The following is a 23,248-nucleotide window of genomic DNA, read 5'->3' as shown; positions in this document are numbered from 1 at the left end:
CGTTTCTTTATTTTTATAAGGGATCCCAAATACAAATTTTCAGGTCTTTAATATCTTCAGTTTCTGAGACATAAGTGTCCTGATTGAAGGCATTCAACTCCTTTTTCACCCTTTTCACCCCTCCTATTAGTTTTTTCCGAAAACAAAAAATTTGTGTTCCTTTTTTTAAAATGAGATTCTAAATACCAATATTTACATCCCTCAACATTTAAAGTTTTGAGATATAGATACACTCATTAAAAATTCACTCCCCTTTTCACCCCCCCCCCATTAATTGGATTTTCCAAAAACAAAAAATACGTGATTCTTTATTTTTAAAGGAGATCCCAAATACAAATTTTCAGGTCTGTAATGTCTTCAGTTTCTGAAATATAAGTATCCTCATTAAAGGCATTCAACCCGGTTTTCACCCTTTTTCACCCCTCCTATTGGGATTTTCTGAAAAAAACGTGTTTCTTAATTTTTAGAGGAGATTCTAAATTCCAAATTTTAGATCTGTAAACTTTTAAAGTTTTGAGATATAGATACACTCATTTCAAAAATTCACCCCCCTTTTCACCCCCTTAGCTACGGAATATCCAAAAATCCTCCCTTAGCGAGCACCTACATTGTAATATAAATGTATCCTCAAAATATCATTTCTTTATGTCCAGTAGTTTTGGCTCGGCGATGATGAATCAGTCAGTCAGTCAGTCAGTCAGTCAGTCAGTCAGTCAATCAGTCAGGACAAGTTATTTTATAATATATAGATTGCGTTGTAACTATTATTATGGTACGCTACTTGTAATGGAATATTACGTAAATTTTGGTTGAATTTCTAAGAGTCTACGTTGTAATTATGTTAGGCTAGATGTGGGGGATATTTTTTGTTATTTTTCCCAAATTTAGAATTAATTTCTTTTCGATTGCTTTTCATTATAATGTAATCCACTCGTACGTCATTTTGATTGTCAAGTGTTCCTTTTTTGTTTCTTGTTGTTACGTACTTCTTTTTTATTCTTTTTGTCATTGTGAAATTTCTTGTTTTGATATCATTCCTTGTAATGGCCAATTGCGATGCATTTTTTCTTTTAATTACTACATGGAAATCGCGTTAATTGTGGTGAATATCTAGTGTGCGGGGCACTTGACCGTCATTGTTGAAAGACACAGAAGCATTCACCTGGTGTCTCAGTAGGAAGAGACATCTTTGGATCCCTGATGGTAATCCAGAATTCTGTTAGAGCTCAGGCTTTCTACGCGACACCCAGGGACAGTGTTTCAACAGGACAATCTTATCTACTGTACATGTATCCTAGAAATTAGAAGACGAGTTACAATGGATGTGGACAGAATGATCACAAAGCCTTTTCAACTTACAGACGAAATCAGTCTACACGATGTTCTACAAACACCCTCTGTGGATTAGTGGTAGAGTGTTTGCCTCCGGATTTTAACTTCGTCGCTTCGAACCCGGCAAAGGTAGTGCGAGTTCTGAAGGGCGCACAAACGTCCATTCGACACTCCGTGTCGTACGATGTCGGCATGTAAAAGATCTCTGGTGACACATTTGGTGTCCATTCGACAAAATTAATTAAAACATAGCCATAGAGCACCAAAGAAAAAGATGCATTTCTCTGCTACATGGTAGATTAAAAGAGAGCATCACAATTGTCCCGTAGGCAGCACAAATACCTTAAAATTAAAATGTTTGGATACGGTAACTGAGGTCATATTATTATTATTATTATTATTATTATTATTATTATTATTATTATTATTATTATTATTATTATTATTATTATTATTATTATTATTATTATTATATAATTCGCTGGGGCCATCAAGGACCACGTTAAGTCTTGTTGCATTTGACACTGAACTTGGCCTTCTTTAGAGCCCAAATTTCCCTCATTCTTTGTGAGTGGGCCTGCTTACGCTCCTCTGTCCAAGGAGCACCGTGTCTTCTCTTCGGTTGCTCGTCTCGGTTTAGCCCGTTCGTCAATATTTTCTTGCGGAAGAGATCTCTGTTAAGGGCGTCTTCAGCTGAGATATGTAGCATTTGCAGGTCTTCTTTGGTATTTCTAAACCAGGGAATTGTGGTTTTGGGGTTTGAATAATAAAAGTGAAATATTTCTTTAGTTAACTTTCTTCCGTCAATTCTTTTCAGATGACCGTAAAATCGTGCCCGTCTTTTTTCTGATTGTGTCGGTAATTTTCTCTATTTTGCTGTAGACTTCCTTGTTGGATCTCTTTTGATGGATTCCATGTCTGTACTTTGATCCCAAGATTCCTCTCACAATTTTGCGTTCTCTTTTCTCCAGTTCTTCAAGGATACCTTTGTTGGCATTTAGGGACAGGGTTTCGGCTGCATATAGAACTACTGGCTTCAGAACTGTTTCATAGTGACGTATCTTGGTGTTTTAGGAAAGGCATTTTTTGTTGTAGATTGTGCGGGATGTTTGGTAGGCTATTTCCAGTTTGCGTACTCACTCCTCATGCGCCCGATGGAGGTAACCGGTAAATCCCCACACAGGTATTATTATTATTATTATTATTATTATTATTATTATTATTATTATTATTATTATTATTACTATTATTATTATTTTTTTGCTATTGGCTTTACATCGCACCGACACAGATTGGTCTTATGACGACGATGGGAGAGGAAAGGGATAGGAATGGGAAGGAAGCGGTCGTGGCCTTAATTAAGGTACAGCCCCAGCATTTTCCTGGTGTGAAAATGGGAAACCACGGAAAACCATCTTCAGGGCTGCCGACAGTGGGGTTCGAACCCACTATCTCTCGAATGCTGGATACTGGCCGCACTTAAGCGACTGCAGCTATCGAGCTCGGTATTTTATTATTATTATTATTATTATTATTATTATTATTATTATTATTATTATTATTATTATTATTATTATTATTATTATTATTATTATTAGGGTACATGGAAAAGTGTACTCTCTACTACAGTAACACTGAAATTCCTCCAAATATTTTTGTACTTGCCCAGTATTAACAGTTAATATGTGAAATTAAATTGCATGTCAATGCCACCCACGATTTCAAATCTTTACTTCCATCAGTGTATAATTATGTATTAATACATGTTTTTAAATCGTTTCTAAAGATCACTGGCCTGATTTCTACAAGGCACCAGAAGATAAAGTATCAACTTTTGGAGTCCCTTACGGCTACAAGAGCATAATGCACTATCCTAAAAACGCCTTTACGAAGAATGGAAAGCCTACAATCGTTTCTAAGGTAAGTAAAGAGTCTATTACATTAGTTATTTTCTACTAATGATCATCAGTGATCTTCTTCTTCTTCCTGGCCTTATTTATCAAATTTATTGGGGGCGGTTCTTGATCTAGACTTGGTCCAGTTTTACGCCCTTCTTGACTTCAACCACGTGTAGTGAAGTATTCACTATTGCATGTTTCTGTAGTGGTTAGTAATGCAGTTTGTTGTACGTAGATGAAGAAAAGTATATTAAGCCGAACACAAACATCCACTCCTCGAGCCAGACGAATTAATATAGGCCTATGCATATAAAATCCTCCGCTTATGCGGAATTCGAACCCGGGCCTCTCTGAACCGAAGTCCAGTACGCTAAACACGCAGCGAAGTAGCCGGACAATGTTCATCACTGTATTTTCTTAATTTAATACAATTACGATTTTGAAGTTTCTTTCAGACTGGTTGATAATAGTGCTTCATCTTCTTTGAAATGTACTGAAGACAGATTGCCTCTCAGAAAATCTGAAGCGGGCTATCGTGAAGGTGTCTAGAGGGTGATGGAGCTGCTGTAGCCTAAACTGAAAACAAACCTTGGCTTTTCCCTCTCAAGTGGTTCTAATTTCATACTTTTCCACTTAACGCGCCTTTTATGCTATCTATGTCCAGGGTGTAGGAAATATGCCGTTCAATAATCACAGACAATGATAAAGGGGAACGAGACCATTGAAATGAGGAGAGGAATAATATCTCTAACTCGTAAATTTCATTCTGATTCGAGAAACTCAATGTCACTTAGACGAGGTCTGCAGACCAAATGCCCCGAAGTGATCCCCCACGACGCCATAAATCAGTTACGTTGCGAAACCCACTTTTTCGGTATATAGTGCTCATGTAAATTCGTGTCTTCAGCCCTTTTGAGACACACCTCAAATTTCATGCACATATTTAACCACGTACCAGGAATCGAATCCAGGCCCCCGAGGACGGCAGCTAATAGCGCTAACTATTACAATACGAAGGTAGATTTTAGTAGTCGTAACACCTCATGATTCGTCAAAAACTGGATGTCGAATTTTTGTACAAATGCAATACTTCTCTCACTCTAATCATCGCTCGAAAGTAAAAAAAAAAAAAAAAAAACGGATTCAAAGAGTAAGGACCACAAAGACTACCACCTGATATATAGGGTAACGCAAAAGTCCGTTAACATTTGACGAGGCAATATTTCACGGAGTATGGGAAGTAGGGAGGTAATAATTGACACATATGATTGGCATGACATGGGATTTTATTGACACCAAAATAAAGTACACAAAATGACCAACAGATGGCGATGGATAGCAACACGTCTGGTACATATGGCCACACATGCTTGACATGACATGAGGTTTTATTGACACCAAGGAGTGCATAAACACGCCATCAGATGGCGCTGTATAGTGACATATCAGTGGAATGAAATGACGTATGGCTTTTAGTGCTGGAAGTGTCCGAGGACACGTTCGGCTCGCCATGTGCAGGTCTTTTGATTTGACTCCTGTAGGCGACCTGCGCGTGGTGATGAGGATGAAATGATGATGAAGACGACACACACCCAGCCCCCCGTGCCAGGGAAATTAACCAATGGTAGTTACAATTCCCGACCCTGCAGGGAATCTAACCCCTGTGACCAAAGGCCCGCACGCTAACCATTTAGCCATGGAGCCGGAACGCATCGGTGATGCTGCATGAGACCCGTGTACGGTATACACGAATCTGTCGTGAGAGGGATCGTCGGATGCGCCTGCAATCGCGGCATGTTCACGTTGCCAGAAAAGGCACTGTTAGTGAGGCTTCATTTACTTCATTTTAGTGTCAATAAAACCCCATGTCATGCCAATTATGTGCGTCAGTTATTACCTCTCTACATCCAACATTCCGCGAAGTATTGCCTCGTCCAATGTTAACGGACTTTTGAGTCACCCTGTATAATGGGTGCAAAACTATGAATTCGTACTTTTCCTAGTTGACTCTGGGTGAAAATTACGAGTTACAGGGTTCCTATCTTCATTTTAATTGTCCTGATCCCTTTTACTACACCGTTTAAATATTTATGTTGCATTCTTTTTCATTTTCTGCTATATTCATTATGGGTATGTTGAGTACTTAGCGCGAATGCTGGTTGGATCCACAACATCTCCGCGATCAGCTGACATAGTATGGCCTAGGCATCACTGAAGAGGCGTTTTAGGGAAAGAACTGACTTAATTTCCCGTTGCTTTCATCGCCGAGCCAGAAGTTGCTATAACATTTCAGTCTCTCAAGCCCACTGAAATGAACACATCTCATCGTCGCCATAAAACCTACCTGTGTCGATGTGACGTGAAGCAAATTGTAAACAGATAACTCGATAACACGTTTTCCCCCTCCCTGGATTGCCATGTGTGTTGATACGACTCTTTAAGAAGTCGTCATATTCAGTCCCATAAAGTTTCCATTTTCGATTGAACCAAACATTTCACTGTCTCCCACACCTTGAAATGGTAAACCACGAAAGCCAGGAGACAGCTCGACATAAAACTTGTTCCCAGGTATGGCACTCTTGTACGTACTGCTGGTACAAAGCAGAATCAATCTTGCCCAATATATTTCCCCTTCGATGAACGTTACTACGCTCATGTTCAGTTAATCGCTATGTGTTTTTCTTTTCAGTCACAAAATCCCTGTGTAAAGGAATGATCACCATGGTTTGCAAGGAGTACAGGAAAGCCGGGGTGAGTGGCTCAGAGGGCTGACCCCAACCTGGCACAGTCCGGTGGTACTTCAACGTGCTCAAATATGTCAGCTTCGTGTCAGTAGATTTACTGGCACATAAAATAACCCCTGCGGGACTAAATTCCGGCACCTCGGCGTAAACCGAAAACCGTAAATGTAGTTAGTGGGATGCAAAACCAGTAACTTAATATTAATATTATTAGTAGTAGAGGAAAAACTACCTTTGCTTTCTGGGTATAGTTTTCACTCGCGTTTATCAACTTGTTCTTTAGGCATTTCAGAGAAAAACAGCTTTTTACCTCGATTGCTCAGAGTAAATACACCTTGCTTCTGAAAAAAAACCCACATTATTTACATCACGGTCTTTTTGCCAGTTTCTAATAACATAGTCGTTATCATCGGAAGTTAAATTTAATCACAAAGCTGGATCAAGTAGGTTTATTTTACTCGTTGGTTCTACTTCACTGCGGGGAGCTGGTATGTCCGTAATCATAAACACCTGTTCCCGAGTTTGTAGCGTTCATTACGTCGAGGAAAGCGATCTCAACCTGTCCTCCTAATCTTGGATCTTCAATTGGATGACCTGTTGAATTTGAAGATGAACCCGTCAGAATTGCTTTGGACATAACTTTTGGACAAAATATGTATTTTATTTAGGAATATTCTCTAGAATTTCCGAAGGATGTTTTCTTTTCTCACTTTTCCCTTATGTACACCAAGCGTATAAAGCATTCCTCACACTAATTCCTCACAATAGGAAGAGAAACAGACTCCACATCACAATCTGCAGCACACAATAAAGTAAGACTGCTTACCGCGTCCTCAAACACCTAGAAGCTGTGTAAGTTGACTGGCTGGCTAAAAATGAGTAACCGAATATGACCAAGAAACTTCTACGTGATAAGCTGTGAGCGAGTGCTCTTAAAACTACCAAATTTTCTGGTTTTAGCAGCAATAAACGTGGTCATATTTTGAATAAATTCTTCTGTTTGAAGGTAATTGTGGACGCTTAAAGGCACCTACAGTGACAAAATCCTTAGAATCTGGTAGGGTCTACCTGTTTTTCAAAACTACGGACAACAGACAAGCTGCCGCCTCAGCGACTACTTTGCTAACCAATTGTCCTCGAACTTAAATGGGGTTTGGTAACCATACTTCTTTTTCAGTCTGCCGAGCAGACAGACGTATACTCCCGTTGAAATGTAGGCTGGTAAAGTAATATTATTTTGATATAAGACGTTGTTTAAACGGTTTAGTGCCTCGTTCTTTTGCGGTCCCCCCCTAGATTTGCGGCCCATAGGCTACACACTACGATTTCCTAGACATAAACACCCTGCCAAAGCGTGGAAATAATTGATTTATATATTGATTCATAATTCACTAATTCATTGGATTCATTCATTAGATGCGAATCAGTAGCCTGATACTGAGACTGTTGTTATTTGTATGATTATACAGTATGTTTATGTTTCATTTTACGTTCTTATTTCAGCCACACGTCCTAGCTGTCGTTAAAATTAATTACTGTTCTATTGTCAATCTGAAACCCACTAATTTCTCCTACATTTCTCCAACATGCGAATTTCTGAGAAAAATTGCAATGATGGTATGGGGAAGGGCCCGTGAAATTTGTGTAGCATAAAATGGGGACTGCCAGCCTGAAAAGTTTGGGAATCGCTAGTTTACACAATGACATGCGCTGTGAAGTATTTTATGAAGCAAGCAAGCAATCAATATCTGCTAATTTAAAGTTTGGAATATCATGACACTTATTAACTGTATTGATTTAAAATAATATTTGGAAAAAATATAGACTGTAGTTCCGGTACGTGTGACATCTTTTGTGAAATGATTGGTAGGAAAATTATCCATAAACAAACAAACAAACAAACAAACAAACAAATCAAATATATATATTTCTTACAAGTTGCATTACGTCGCACCGACACAGATAGGTTTTATGGCGATGACGGGACAGGAAAGCGCAAGGAGTGGGAAGGATGCGTCCGTGATCTTAATTAAGGTACAGTCCCAGCATTTGTCTGGTGTGAAAAATAAATAAAGAGATTATTCCCTAATAATATGAAATAACGGAAACACGGCTAACGTCTTAAAGAGGATTGAAGTGTGTTATATGATCAAGAAAGTTAACCTGTTTTCAGTCAAAGTTGACTAATGTTTATTTTTATAATGAAATAAAGAAAGTAGGAAAGAAAGAAATAAATAAAGGGGGAAAATTGCATGAAATACACATTCGGGTCCAAATGATCAATACTTAAGTCTAAATTTATTACTCGTTGTACCTTGGGAGATCGTAATCTTTGTAAATTTCATTGCGCTTTTTAAGGGACCTAACATCTAACGTATCTGCCCAAAACTCCACTTACGAATTTACTAAGGCACTCATATGATTGTCAGCGCGTTCATAGAAATTTTTGGTGTATAATCGTGGAACACTTATTTCTTTGTTGCAGATGAATCCAAACCTTGAACTGGGCCAAAGAGATGCACCAACAAAGAACGATCTTCTCAAAGTTCGAAGAATGTACAGATGTCCCAACACTCCATGAATGCTATCGTATACTATATTATTTATTTAACTATACGTTATTTATTGTTTACAAATTCTTCATGAACAATATAAAGAATTTCAAACCTCTAAATGTATTTATTTAACACGATTACAAGCGATACAACATTAATTCTAATGATTTATGTTGACGACTCTCGTTTTAAAGCAGTTATGGCAAGCCCAAAACCATACACTACAAGCGTCGAAGATTAGTGCAGATGACGTAACAACAGTAGGTTCAGTATGTAGAAGCAAAGCATAGCTTGCAGCAGGCACGGTTTATGTTGGCAATCATACTATTATGTCCGAATGTAAAACTTTACTCTCTTCCAAATGATTTTATTCAATAAATACAGTCACAGGATAACGAAATAAAGAACGAAAGTTAGTATTTCGTATACATAAGCATATCCTCGTTGAAGGAACAAAACTTCGTATGCCACAATACTCTTCCTATCCATTACCTTCCTTAAAACTGGTCACGTCTTCCAGCCACATATGGATATGCAGTCCATCAGAACAAGTTTCGTTGTGTCCATTTTTCTATGCATGTGTATAAGGGAAGACAGCACCACTCGTCACGTGCCAGCTGTCATATGTCGCCATATAATTGATATCGTGAATGTACCGTTGAACTGTTATAATTGTTGCTCGTAAATCCGCTTACGCAGGCGCCAGCTTTGTCAATTTGTGCGGATTTCTTCTACTGGTACTTGTTAAAAGTCTACGGTATACCTCTGCGGCCTAGATGAGTTCAGAAGAGAAGAAGACTAGTGTTTTGCAAAGTGAATAGTATCTTAAAAAATAGTGCTCAAATCAGTGTGTGACAGTAAGGTACAATATGGGAGATATTATCTGCATCAGGATACCGTGATCGATGGTACGATTACTTATGTATGGTTAAACAAATTCATCGAAGTTTGTTGCTTTTGAACTTGCCGAAAGTCTTTCTGCGTCAGAGCAACGTTAAACCACTAGCAACACACACACTTATGAAAGCTACTATCAGCGTGGGGATTAGAAAATCAGGTCTCGGAACGGTCTCCTTTTCGTGGTGCAAAAATTGGCATCATGGCAACGAAGATGAGTTCTCTCCAAACAATGGCACCCACCTGGAATTTCAGCTAATACATGATCCAATGTGATAGTTATTCATTCTGATTTTGAAACACAGCTGATGGGTGTGCATTTACAGAATGTCCGTAAACAATACTTTCGGGGATGTAATAAAAATATGCCCACCAGGAGAAAGTGGAATTCTTACAGTTTCCAAATCCTCGAAAACTCTCCATGTTGTATTGAGCGTCCAGCCCCCAAAACAGAGGAATTAACCGTACACAGTTAAAATAGTTAAAATTCTCGGCCCAGTTGGGAACCAAACCCAGGGCCTTCTGAACCAGAGAGCAGTATGCTGACCATTCAACCGAACGTTAGGTTTCATCAAGTAAGACTTTTAAATGACTCTATAGTGTGTTCCACGGGAAGAGGAACATACTCCGCTCCTCTTTTCAAACAGTCGTCATGTGACGCGTTAGGGAAAAGGAACAGAAATCCACAAATTCCCTAATTTAGGTAGATGTTAACACGGCTCAAATGCTGCTATCTGGCACAGTCAAGAACATTAAAAAAAAAGGGACTAGCACAGCGCAGGACCCAAGGCAGGCAGGTGAGGCATTTGTTACATTTTCTCTATCAGCAAAATTGTCGTGAAGGTCATTTGTCCTCAACCTGCACCCCTGCACTGCCTTAGACTTTATATGGCAATAGTCAAATATACTATAGTTACAACTGCAGTACCGTATATAACTTGGTATAAAAATGACAAGTATATACTTTCTTTCTTTCTTTCTTAATCCGTTTACCATCCAGGACTCGGAATCAAAGAGGGATCCCATCTCTACCGCCTTGGCGGTGTCCTGGAGCGTGAGACCTTGGGCCGGGGATACAACTGCGAGGAGGCCAAGTACCTCACCCAGTCGGCCTCACCTGTTATTATGAACAGGGGCCTTGTGGGGAAATTGGAAAGTGTAAACAACTACATTCAGTAATATACCTGAGATAACTTATTTGAAGGAAGGAAGAGGGAAAGGAGCGGCCGTGACCTTAAGTTAGATACCATCCCGGCATTTGTCTGGAGGAGAAGCGGGAAACCACTGAAAACAAGTTCAAGGATGGATGATGGGAATCGAACCCCCCAAAATACTCAGCTGACCTCTAGAGGCTGAATGGACCCCGTTCCAGCCCTCGTACCACTTTTCAAGTTTAGTTGCAGAGCCGGGAAATCGAACCCGGGCATCCGGGGGTGGCAGCTAATCACATTAACCACTACACCATAGAAGCGGACACAAGTACATACAGTCGGTCAAAAAAAGCTCCTCGCAGGCGTATACTAATCGTAGAACCAACCAATTGATGACATGTAAAATTCGGTTTGATACATTTTTAATGCGAAGAATAGCAATACCATGCGCTGTTTTTTTTGAGTGACTATACATCCTTTGCGAGCACCTTGAAATTTGAAGATAGGTTTTACTTGTCATATTTTTTAGCATAATATCTGCATAAAAGTAGCTAACGGTATAATCTCGTTCAATCAAGCATTCTGTGAGCTATATTGTACCGGTAACGGCGGTACAAAACTAAGTCCCCGTAATGGAAATTTAAAACTTACGCGTTACGCTCCAGACCGGCAGCGAAAGACTGACTGAACAGCGAGCAACAGCTGTGTGCGTGTGACGTAGAACGAGTGACGTCACAGCCTGCCTCACCGCAACACAGAGAGCCTAGACTAGTGTGGAATGTTCCTCGAGTTTCTATGGATAATAACTTCCCCACAATAATATTTAGATAAAATTAACCACATCATCGTGTAGCCCAATCCTTTATCTGCATTCCTGCAAAGTTTCACGTAAACCCGACATGAGACGACGAAGTTATGGAATGAGATGTGAAGGCACGGATCGGATATAAATACAGTACTGCTTCACTTAGCAGATCAGCGTGTGACCAGTGTGTGTATGTGCACGCATGGCAGTGGAGTTCGTGCAGTCGGTTCGCGAGGACCGCAATATAGCGTGAAGCGGCGGTCATACTTCGAGTCCGTGGACTTTAACTCAATCGCGACGAGTATGAATTTGTACGAGTTTCTTTAAACTGTGAGTGATAAACTTCTGCTCCAACGGGGCGTGATATAAATTGTGCTTCATCTGAACATCATCAAGTGACTGTTTATTCTACACGAATGTCTAAGACTTGTGAATATTTTTCAAGTGCTCGTAATTTAAAGTTTAATGTTGTGGACAGGATTTGGAACAGTTTGCTCCTTACAAAGTACTGAATACTACAAGTTAACGAGACTGTGCTTTAATTCAGAATTACTCAAATTGCAAGAATGACTACGTCACTAATTTACCATTTCATGAACTGTGTAAATATTTGTAGGTAATGAACTGTAGGCTGTGTATGTGAACTGTTCATTTCAATTCTACTAAGAACTGTACATTTCAATTCTACGAACATTCAGCTGTGCGTTTCGATTCTATGAACAGTCGAACCGAGGACTGTTAATACATGATTAATTTCGTTTTATTTTTATTTCATGTGATTACCAATGCGTGAACAAGTCTGAATTCACGAGTGAAACATCCTTATTTTTTCCAATCCAATTGATTACATTGAATGGTGCTTCAAACTAAGAACTAAGTCGTGTGGCATAACTTCACATTATGCCAAGAGCTACAAACTTTAAGTGACTATTTTGAAATTCGACGATGAGTTTCGAGTGGATTTTCATTTTATGAGTGTTAAACTTATATGCTCATTCGAAAGCAGTTTTTGCATTAACTTGCCCCAAGGCTTAACAGTGTTCATTCACGTTCATCATTTACGTGGTCTATCTCAACACCCTTCATCAGCACCGTATGGATCTTCTAGACGTCGAATGGATCTTCTAGAACTTCCATCGAGGGAGGAATGGTGGTCCACTGGTATGGAAAAGAGAGGAGCTGTCTGAATCCAAGGACATCGCCAACCCTAGGGCGAGGAACACTTTCTACTGTATCTTCTGTACAGAGGTGACATGATTTTGAACTTATTAATAAACTAAGAAAAAAATTGAAAGATTTTCTCTAAACAAACCCTCTCCCTCTGTATGCACTCCAACAGATTGGTACACGCCCTGCGTTTCTCGTGGTCACCGAAGTATTATCCGCGCACTTTTTAGTGATAGATTTTTGTACTCGTTGGAGAAGTAAGAAGGGTTCCGTCAATACTGCCAACTGAATGGAAATGAAATCTGAATTGAATCGATAATATGATCGATCGATATGAATTTTATAAACCTTTATTATTTTAAGCAAACAACTGTGTCACACACATAATATTTAATACTATATAACATTTCCCGTTGCGAAACTTGTTCCTAGCATGAATTCTATACTTTGGCTTTGCTGTGTAAACAACAACAGTACGAGTACTTAAAGTGTACGCCAGATGGCGCACAGCGATGATAAGCGATTCTTAGTTTGTGTTTCAAAGGTTGCCAATACGAATCTCGAAGATAACCAAAGTCGACCGCTTCAGCACTAGGGTGTAAATCTATCACTAAAAAGTGCGCGGATAATACTACATTTACTGTTACAGTGGAGAGGGTGAAGAAATTGGCGCCCAGTCGTGTCAGGCTCGATTTGGAGTGCAGTAGAACTAGAAATTAGCGCCCCAGCCATATTAGAACTTAATTGTGAGTGCAGTAGAAATGAAATTGACACTTGGCCATTCTAGGCTCAATTTTGAAGTACAAGTAACAAATTTAGAAGTGCAGTGATAGACAAAGTAGCACTCAAATCGTGTGACTTAGCAACTTAATCCAGATACATTTACAGTGCTTTGTGTGGAATAGCTGTTAACATTCCAGTGAACTTTCTAACAAGATTTAACTTTTCTATTATAAGAAGTGCTATCAATGATGTGGGATATTTTTTTGTGTGTGTTAAATATCTTGGAGATTTTTTTTTTGAGATTGTTTGAATGACTTTGAACATGAACTTTTAACCATTGGACAATAATGGTGATATCTGAATTCTTTTCAAGTGATTTATGATTTTCTTGTTGCTTGGTTTAAATACATTACCATCAAAATGGAAAATATTTTAGCTGCTATTGAAGCTCTTAAGATTAGCTTAAATGAACGTATTGCCGAATCGCATGCTCAAGTAGGTGCTGATTTACAAGCTTGTATTAACGAGGCCAATGCTGCAACTGCTCACTTAGGCACTACTTTAGAATCTCGTATTAATGAGATTAACACTCGTATTAATGAGGCCAATGCCGCAACTGCTCAATTAGGTACTACTTTAGAAGCTCGCATTAACTAATCTAATGCTGCAACTAAAGCCAACTTAGAAAGTCGTATCACACAAGTAACTAAAATAATTAATACCAAGTTTACCGAAGTTAATGCTAATTTGGAAAATAGTCTTACTAAAGCTGGTTCTGAGATTGAAAAACAATTCTCAGAAACTAATGCGAAGATTAATTCTAAGTTTACGGAAATAAACGAACGCCTCACCCGTGACTTAGGAACAGTAAAACAGGACCTTAAACTACAAATAGTTGAAGATTTAAAAGCTTCGTTTCCTACCTCACATCAATTGATTAAGGAAGTTGAAAGCTTAAAGGCAGAATTTAAAGAATCTCATGGTCAGTTATCACAGGCACAAGCAAAAATAGCCTCTATTCAGGATAACATCCATGAATCTTTTAAGAGTAACTTCCAGAAAATAAGTAATGGGGTTAATTTACTTAAAACAAAGCAGGAAAAAACAAATAAGCATGTAAAAACCCAATTAGATAACGCACATACTTAAATCATTCGCATAGGCCGCGACGTAAACGAAGTGAAGCAGGACCTCGAAAAGGAAGTCCAGAGCGTGAAAAACTCCATCCGTGAACAAGTTAAGACTATCGAGGTCGAATTGCAAGGAAAAATAGAGACCATTGATAATAGGATATCTCAGGTGGAGAAGGAGGTGTCTACACACCAATGTCAAGGGTCTAGCGGAGATACTTCTAGCATTTCCACAGTTTTAAAATTATCAGACGATAAACCTGCAAAATTTTCCGGAAAGGAAGAGTACACAGCGAAAGAATTCCTTCTCAACATTGAAGAGTACTTTCAAGAGAATAAAGTACAATCCGATCATCAATTGAGGATAGCTTCTAGATTATTGGGAGGGAAAGCATTAAATTGGTACACAGCATTTAAACTAAACATTAAAACCTATGATGAGTTCAAGGAGGCCTTGTTGAAGAGGTTTTGGAATTCAGAAATCCAACATTTGATTAAGCTACAGTTGTACTCCAGAAGATATAACACAGCGATTAATTCCTCGCGATACTCTGACTTTCTCATTTCTCAATTAAAGAAGATGCAATTCTTTGATCCTCCTTTGCCAGAACAGGAGTTAATACAGGTACTAACTTTACAGTTCCCGGCGCACGTACAATAAATTCTTGTGGCAGCCAATGTTCAAGACCTAGAACAACTTGATGATTTATTAAGGAAACTTGACACTGCCCATACACAAAATCCGCCCAGGGTTACTAAGACGAAAGAGGTTGCAACCAACCATGTCGAAGTTAACAACCCGCCGAGATCGAATCCCGAACCCCGTGAGGAAGTAGAACCACGGAGAGTTCCGTTATCTCATTTCCGGCGATTTAGGAGACGTCCATACGGGCAAAGTACGCCTTACAGACGTAATCAAACGTGGAAGAAACCTATCGAGTCGCTTGCTCGAGATGGAGATTCGCCGAAAGCCGAGATCGAAAGAAGATGGAGAGAAACTCGCGAATATATCCAGAACCGAAAGCGAGATGAAGGATTACCTGGCGCTACCTCTTTAGAATATCAAGAGCACGCCAGAAATCAGAATACGACGCCTGCAATAAACCCTGAATCGACAGGCGCAATAAAATAAAATAAAAACTTTGACAACACCACAATAAGATTGCCTGAAAACCGGAGTAGAGGGGTAGTAATTTGTGTCACTAACATTAATTACCGGTACTTGGATGACTCAGATCTCTTGTATGGAGATCCCACTCCTACAACACCAAAGGTCCAACGAAGTCTTCCAGTTATTAATATTACTTTGGATACCCTTTACGTAACTGCCTTAATCGATTCTAGAGCTCAGGCTTCATTAATTTCTGAGAGGTTAATTGACATGTTGAAGGGGGAAGAAGACATGTTATTTATACCAGTCGCACAGATAAAAATTAAAGCGATAGTACCGGACAGGCATATCAAATGTAAATTTCAAGCTTTCGTTACATCTGACGTTGAAGGTGTCCAGTTCGAGCATATATTCCTAGTCATTTCGCCGATGAAATTCAACGTCATCCTAGGGTCAGATTTCCTGGCCAAGTATGAGGGAATCATTGATTATCCTGCCAATGTCATACGATTTTTTAACATCGACTCTGTAGAGTTGCAGCTGGTAGACTGTAACGGTTTGAAGTGCCAAGGTCTGGGTACCACATTCATAGAAGCGGGAGGCAAGATGAGCGATGCTCTGCCTGTCGATGGAATAGATTACGAAGAGGGTAGACCTGGTCAAGTAGGGCCCGTCCAGGGCCAGGAAGTGCCCATTATTGAGGATGTGTCCGACGAAGGTCATGATCACTTCATATTTCTCACCAGTGCGGCTGAAAGCCCAGAGTTCGATTTCCGCGTGGCAGAGGCAACTCGACAAATATTTGAGAAATTTGCTAAGGTTTTTGATGACAAACCCGGCGTTATTAGAGATTTTGAATACCAGTTGAATGTTAAGGACACCTCACCTTATAAAAAACGGCCCTATCCAGTTCCTGAGAAGTACCCAGAGGAAGTCAGGACTGTGATCAAAGGGATAGAAAACCAGCTGTTTCGCACCCCGAACTTCGCATTTATGCAAAGTTTTGCCCACTTTATGTAGGGCCATATAGAATTGCAGAGGTTCTCGAAAACGGGGCAAACAAAATGAATAAGCTGGATGGAAGCATCGAGGGCATTTACAATGCAGCCAACCTAAATAAATATTTCGGAGAGAACATCATTAAAAGAAAATCCTATCGAATTTTCTTTTCCCCAGGAGGAGGGGGAGGTGTACCGGTAACGGCGGTACAAAACTAAGTCCCCGTAATGGAAATTTAAAACTTACGCGTTACGCTCCAGACCGGCAGCGAAAGACTGACTGAACAGCGAGCAACAGCTGTGTGCGTGTGACGTAGAACGAGTGACGTCATAGCCTGCCTCACCGCAACACTGAGAGCCTAGACTAGTGTGGAATGTTCCTCGAGTTTCTATGGATAATAACTTTCCTCAAAATAATAATCAGATAAAATTAACCACATCATCGTGTAGCCCAATCCTTTATCTGCATTCCTGCAAAGTTTCACGTAAACCCGACATGAGACGACGACGTTATGGAATGAGATGTGAAGGCACGGATCGGATATAAATACAGTACTGCTTCGCTTAGCAGATCAGTGTGTGACCAGTGTGTGTATGTGCACGCATGGCAGTGGAGTTCGTGCAGTCGGTTCGCGAGGACCGCAATATAGCGTGAAGCGGCCGTCATACTTCGAGTCCGTGGACTTTAACACAATCGCGACGAGTATGAACTTGTACGAGTTTCTTTAAACTGTGAGTGATAAACTTCTGCTCCAATGGGGCTGATATAAATTGTGCTTCATCTGAACATCATCAAGTGACTGTTTATTCTACACGAATGTCTAAGACTTGTGAATATTTTTCAAGTGCTCGTAATTTAAAGTTTAATGTTGTGGACAGGATTTGGAACAGTTTGCTCCTTACAAAGTACTGAATACTACAAGTTAACGAGACTGTGCTTTAATTCAGAATTACTCAAATTGCAAGAATGACTACGTCACTAATTTACCATTTCATGAACTGTGTAAATATTTGTAGGTAATGAACTGTAGGCTGTGTATGTGAACTGTTCATTTCAATTCTACTAAGAACTGTACATTTCAATTCTACGAACATTCAGCTGTGCGTTTCGATTCTATGAACAGTCGAACCGAGGACTGTTAATACATGATTAATTTCGTTTTATTTTTATTTCATGCGATTACCAATGCGTGAACAAGTCTGAATTCACGAGTGATACATCCTTATTTTTTCCAATCCAATTGATTACATTGAATGGAGCCTCAAACTAAGAACTAAGTCGTGTGGCATAACTTCACATTATGCCAAGAGCTACAAACTTTAAGTGACTATTTTGAAATTCGACGATGAGTTTCGAGTGGATTTTCATTTTATGAGTGTTAAACTTATATGCTCATTCGAAAGCAGTTTTTGCAGTAACTTGCCCCAAGGCTTAACGGTGTTCATTCACGTTCATCATTTACGTGGTCTATCTCAACACCCTTCATCAGCACCGTATGGATCTTCTAGACGTCGAATGGATCTTCTAGAACTTCCATCGAGGGAGGAATGGTGGTCCACTGGTATGGAAAAGAGAGGAGCTGTCTGAATCCAAGGACATCGCCAACCCTAGGGCGAGGAACACTTTCTACTGTATCTTCTGTACAGAGGTGACATGATTTTGAACTTATTAATAAACTAAGAAAAAATTGAAAGATTTTCTCTAAACAAACCCTCTCCCTCTGTATGCACTCCAACAGATTGGTACACGCCCTGCGTTTCTCGTGCTCACCGAAGTACCACATTTACTGTTACAATATGAAAGTAATATTTGGAATAATCGGCGATTTCATGGGTAACAGGTAGTTAACATACTATGTAGAACAGTGAACTAGTCACGTTTCCGCAAATGAACTGCGGCTCAATGTGCTTGATGGGGTGTTTCCTTAGCTTATTAGGTACAAGGGTACAAAATCAAAAGTGTAAATAACTACATTCAGTGATATATTTGAGATACTTTATTTCAAGGAAGTAATTACATAATGCATTACACTGCTCAGGATATCTTGAAGTGCATTTATATTTTACATTTCCATTATCTACGACCTGATATATTGACATCTCAGACCAAAACTTTCGATTGTGTAACTTCTGGATTGCACTCACCTTCCTGGATTTTTATAAATATTATAATATGTAAATGATTATGTTAAATTAAATTGTACAGAATTTTAATCACATCATGCTATATCACAAGTCACAAAATAGGTGGTAACTCCTGTTATGTGACTTGTTTAAAATGAAAAGAGGAAAAGTTGTTTTTCCCTAGTACGCCTCTTCAGTGATGCCCAGGCCATCTATAATAGCTGATGGCAGAGCTGTTGAGGATCCAACCAGCCTTAGGGCTGAGGACTGAATATACATACTCAAACTTGAAAACCTTCAACAAAATATTCATTGTGTTACATTCAAGAGTGAACATTCCTTCTTCATATTCAAAGAGAGATGAAGGAGGAAGTTCATGGAGTTTGGGTGAACAAAAACTTAACCCACCTCACAGAACGGAGGTTGTATTCCTGTTCATTAAATACCTGCTAATATCCCATATGAATGTATACATGATTTTATGAATGAATGAGTGAGTGAATGAAAGAGTGAATGGATGAATTTTTCAGTGCATAAATCGTTGAACGAATGAATAAATAAGTCAGTGAGTGAACTAACGTATTTGAATATTTGTAGGTTGTAATGTCACATTCTGTTTCTAAAGAAAGAAATAAAATAAAAATGATAATAAACATACAAAAACCTATGGTTGAACTACCCATGAAGACCTTGGCCTGCGATGACAACTGCTTGCACAGCAAGATGGCCTGCAGGTACTGGTATTCCACGTGGCGAGCAAGATGACTTTACTCATAATGATTGGATAACTTGAGCGAATCCACTCTCTGGTATTAGTCAGCTCATCAGTCCGTCTTACGAGGCTGAATGAATCGCTTCCAGCCCTCAGTCCAGAATTAAATACCTGGACTGTCCGGAAATCGAACCCAGGGCCTCCGGGTAAGAGGCAGCCATGCTACTGCTACACCATTGGCTGAGAAAATAAGTACAATATACATATTTTCTTCCCTTTTGTCACGTCCTCATAAATTTAATATCGGTTATCCGTATCTCTATCCCACTCCAGACATGTTCTATTTCCCTGAGTAATTGGCTTTTGGCTTGTTATGAAACAGCTCATTTGCCTGCGATGTCATCTGGAGTAGATACAAGTTAGGTGAAATTCATAGGCATTATGAATATCACTACGTAACATTGTAGCCCAAAAGCTTCAAGTTCATTTGTAATGTACATGAAGCTCAAAGGTATGATAAAAAACAAATACATTACAATATTATGATTCGACGACAAGAATGTATTGAAGACAAGATATAATGTACTATGACGATATAAATCATGTTCTTCTTTAAAAACTAGTTACAATGCAATTGAAATCTGACATACTTTGTGATCAATGGTTGTTTGTAAGTCATATTTACCACTTTCACTCAGCTAGAATTCTAAATAACTTGGATATTTCCGTCTGTTAACACGTATATCATTATGGCAATCGCTTAGGTAGTGTACTTACGTTTGTGATAAAATACACTAGTAACATAAAACTTAACCCTTATGTGCGCAATTTATTATTACTTTGAATTCATTCCAAAAATAATGCATAATCATCCGAAAAGTATATGTCACTTTCAAAGTCAAAATATGAAGAAATTTAAATGTTATGTACAGTATATCGTCGGTGCGCCTAGAAAAAAGGCTGATATAATATTTCAGCTTGGAACTCTGACCAGAAAGGTTCTGCTATCTAGGGTTCAGTATTGCATGAACTGTATCAACGAATTCTCGCTGTAAGTGATACGTGTGCTGCGGGTCAGTGTTTCTCCCCTGAACATTGTCACATATCGGTATTTCGAGGCGCAACGACGATATGCAAAATTGCCTACAGTGGCTACTACCACACTTGTCTTAAGGAACGCCCATTCCCATGAATGCTCTGAGACGAACAACGTTTTATTGCTGACTTTACCATTACTGTTTATGTACATAAATGCAGAATTTTTAAATTTCAAAAAGTGCGCTTAATAACTTACTTTAAAAACGACACATGTTTGATCATATCCTCCATATAACTTCACAATTGACTAGCTTCTTCTCTGACATTGTCTTGACAGATATGCTAGAAAAATATTGTTAATTATTGATACACAGCGCGGTATCTCGCGAGCTCGTCTTCAAGGTAGGCCGCTTTGCAAAAACGTTTTTTACAAGTTGCTTTACGTCGCACTGACACAGGTAAGTCTTATGGCGACGATGGGACAGGAAAGGGCTAGAAGTGGGAAGGAAGCAGCCGTGGCCTTAATTAAGGTACAGTCCCGGCATTTGCCTGGTGTGAAAATGGGAAACCACGGAAAACCACCTTCAGGGCTGTCGACAGTGGGGTTCGAATCCACTATCTCCCGAATACTGGATACTGCCCGCATTAAACCGACTGCAGCTATCGAGCTCGGTGCCTTTGCAAACTTGTAGAGCAGAAATAGCAATACTCAACTACCCAAGATAATGTGCAGCAAGCAAGTAAGTTCTCCTTAGCACATAATACATGCTGCGCATTTAAGGACTAACTATAATAAAAGCACACACAAACGAAAGTAATAAGAGAAACTGTCAAAAACAAAAAGATACTTTACCAATCGGAAAAAGAACGAAAAGAGGTTAAATATACATGTTGTATGCACACTACATTCATTATTTTATCTGACATAAGGTAGACTACCCTGCTGTTGGGTTGTTATAAAGTGAGACCTAGCCGCTCGCATTGAATACCACCTAGGATGTCGATACATCTCAATTCGCATCCAGTTACGGCTAACATGAAGGTCTCAGACTTCCACAGTATGTCCCTAAAGCCATTACCAATAAATCGTTCTGAACTTCCTTATACGGAAAGTGCTTTTAATACACTAGCGGAAAATGAAAACCTAACACGAAGAAGGAGTTGTGCTAGATCAGGGCCTCTCAAACGCCCAAAATCTCACGCATGCAAACTGAGGCGCAGAGTTCCTGTGCACAGTGCATCGGTCCCACTCGGCTCGGCTAGGACCAACGCTTCGTCTCTGGGCTACTCGGCTAAGCTCGGCTCAACTCGGTTCGGATTTGGAGCGCTACGGAGCAAGTGAGGAAGAAGGAAGACGGAGCGAATGAGACAGGCGTGGGGAAAGAGAAAGACAGCGCTATTGCTCCAAATCTAGGAGTGGGGGTCTGCACTCTGGTCAACCAAGCGAAGTCGTCTTTTGCACCGTGCACAGTGCATGCACCCTGAGAGGCCCTGTGCTAGATAAACGAAATTCGTGAGGTGTGTTTGCACATCTGAAGGACGACGCCTATTCAAATTTGCGCACTAGCCGGCGAAGAGTGGAGCTAGTAGCACCACTATGTTCTTGTAAAGTAAGTTTGCTTTAAATACGCACTGTACACTTCGTGAGCGTTAGTCATCGTGCGGTGTTAATGTTTTCAGGTAGATGTGAGTCAAACATGCCATAAGGAACGAAGAAGGCAGTATCAGCAGCTTACTGAGTTTGAACGAGGCCTGAGCTACGAGAAGGTGGATGTTCTTTCCGCGATATTGCAGGAAGACTTGGCAGGGATGTATCCACAGTGCATCGGTGTTCGCAACAATGGTCACGGAAATGCACTGTCTCAAGAAGACCAGGGTCCGGCTACACTCGGGCTACTACGGAGAGGGGGAGTCTGCCGTATTCGCCGCATGACTGTGGTGGGTAGTACTGCATCTGCAGCAGCCATTACAACTTCAGTTGGCACCGGAGTGACACAGCGAAGATTACTTGAGGGACAGCTTCGAGCCAGGAGCCCTGCAACTTTCATGCCACTAATTCCGAATCACTGCCATCTTTCTTGGTGCCATTGATTGTTGTAGTTTGATAAGGAGGAGGCCAGGTGAGTGCTTGGAACGAAGCTGTCTGCGGCGTCGACGTACTGGACCTACACCAGGAGTTATGGTCTGGGGAACGATTTCCTTTGACAGTACGAGCACATTCATCGTTATCCCAAGAGCTTTGACAGCGGGTTTATACGTCAGACTGGTGATTGAACAGGTTGTTCTGTCATCCATTCGCAGTATTCAAGGGAGTATTTACCAACAGGATAACGCTCGTCCGCATGCCGCTTCTGTCACCCAAAGTGCTCTACAGAGTGTCGACCAGCTGCTTTAGCCTGGGAGATCATCAGACATTTCACCCATTAAGCACTATGAGACATTATGGGATGACAAATCCAGAGTGATCCAAAACCATCATTAACCATTGCTGATTTGACTGACCAAGTGGAACAGCCGTGGAACTCCATCCCACAAAATGAAAAACAGCAAGTTTACGACAAAATGCATGCACGTTTCCATGCTTGCATATAAAATCGCGTTGACGACAGCGGTTATTAATGTGCCACCAGGTCACGTCTTCTCACGCATATTTGAACATGTGACCTGGAAAATTTAATCAAATAAATATTTTATCCAGACAATTGCTTAACCTAAATTTCTTTCCTCTAAACGAATCTCTTCTTGGTACAGGGATTTCATTTTCCGCCAGTGTAGTATACATATTTCATTTTAATAGTGTTTTTAATATATCCTATTTAATTTTATGAATCATGCCGAAGACAATTGGGCGCGCTAATCGACTGAA

At 39.9% G+C, this 23,248-nt stretch overlaps 1 protein-coding gene across 1 annotated transcript in view; it reads left to right on the top strand.

Annotated features, from left to right (window-relative positions):
- The window catches only part of LOC137498502 (zinc metalloproteinase nas-4-like), a 48,826-nt gene extending 40,274 nt beyond the window's left edge, over positions 1-8,552 (top strand). Inside the window, exons 4-5 of the mRNA XM_068226083.1 lie at positions 3,119-3,252; positions 8,457-8,552. Of these exons, the coding sequence (XP_068082184.1) occupies positions 3,119-3,252; positions 8,457-8,552 (230 nt within the window). The remainder of the gene's footprint in view (positions 1-3,118; positions 3,253-8,456) is intronic.
- The last annotated feature ends 14,696 nt before the right edge of the window (positions 8,553-23,248 follow it).

Source organism: Anabrus simplex, chromosome 2 (genome assembly GCF_040414725.1).
Source record: "Anabrus simplex isolate iqAnaSimp1 chromosome 2, ASM4041472v1, whole genome shotgun sequence".
NCBI classification, from domain to species: Eukaryota; Metazoa; Arthropoda; class Insecta; order Orthoptera; family Tettigoniidae; genus Anabrus; species Anabrus simplex.
Note: the sequence above shows the minus strand (reverse complement) of the source record. Positions and strands in the feature narration are given on the sequence as shown.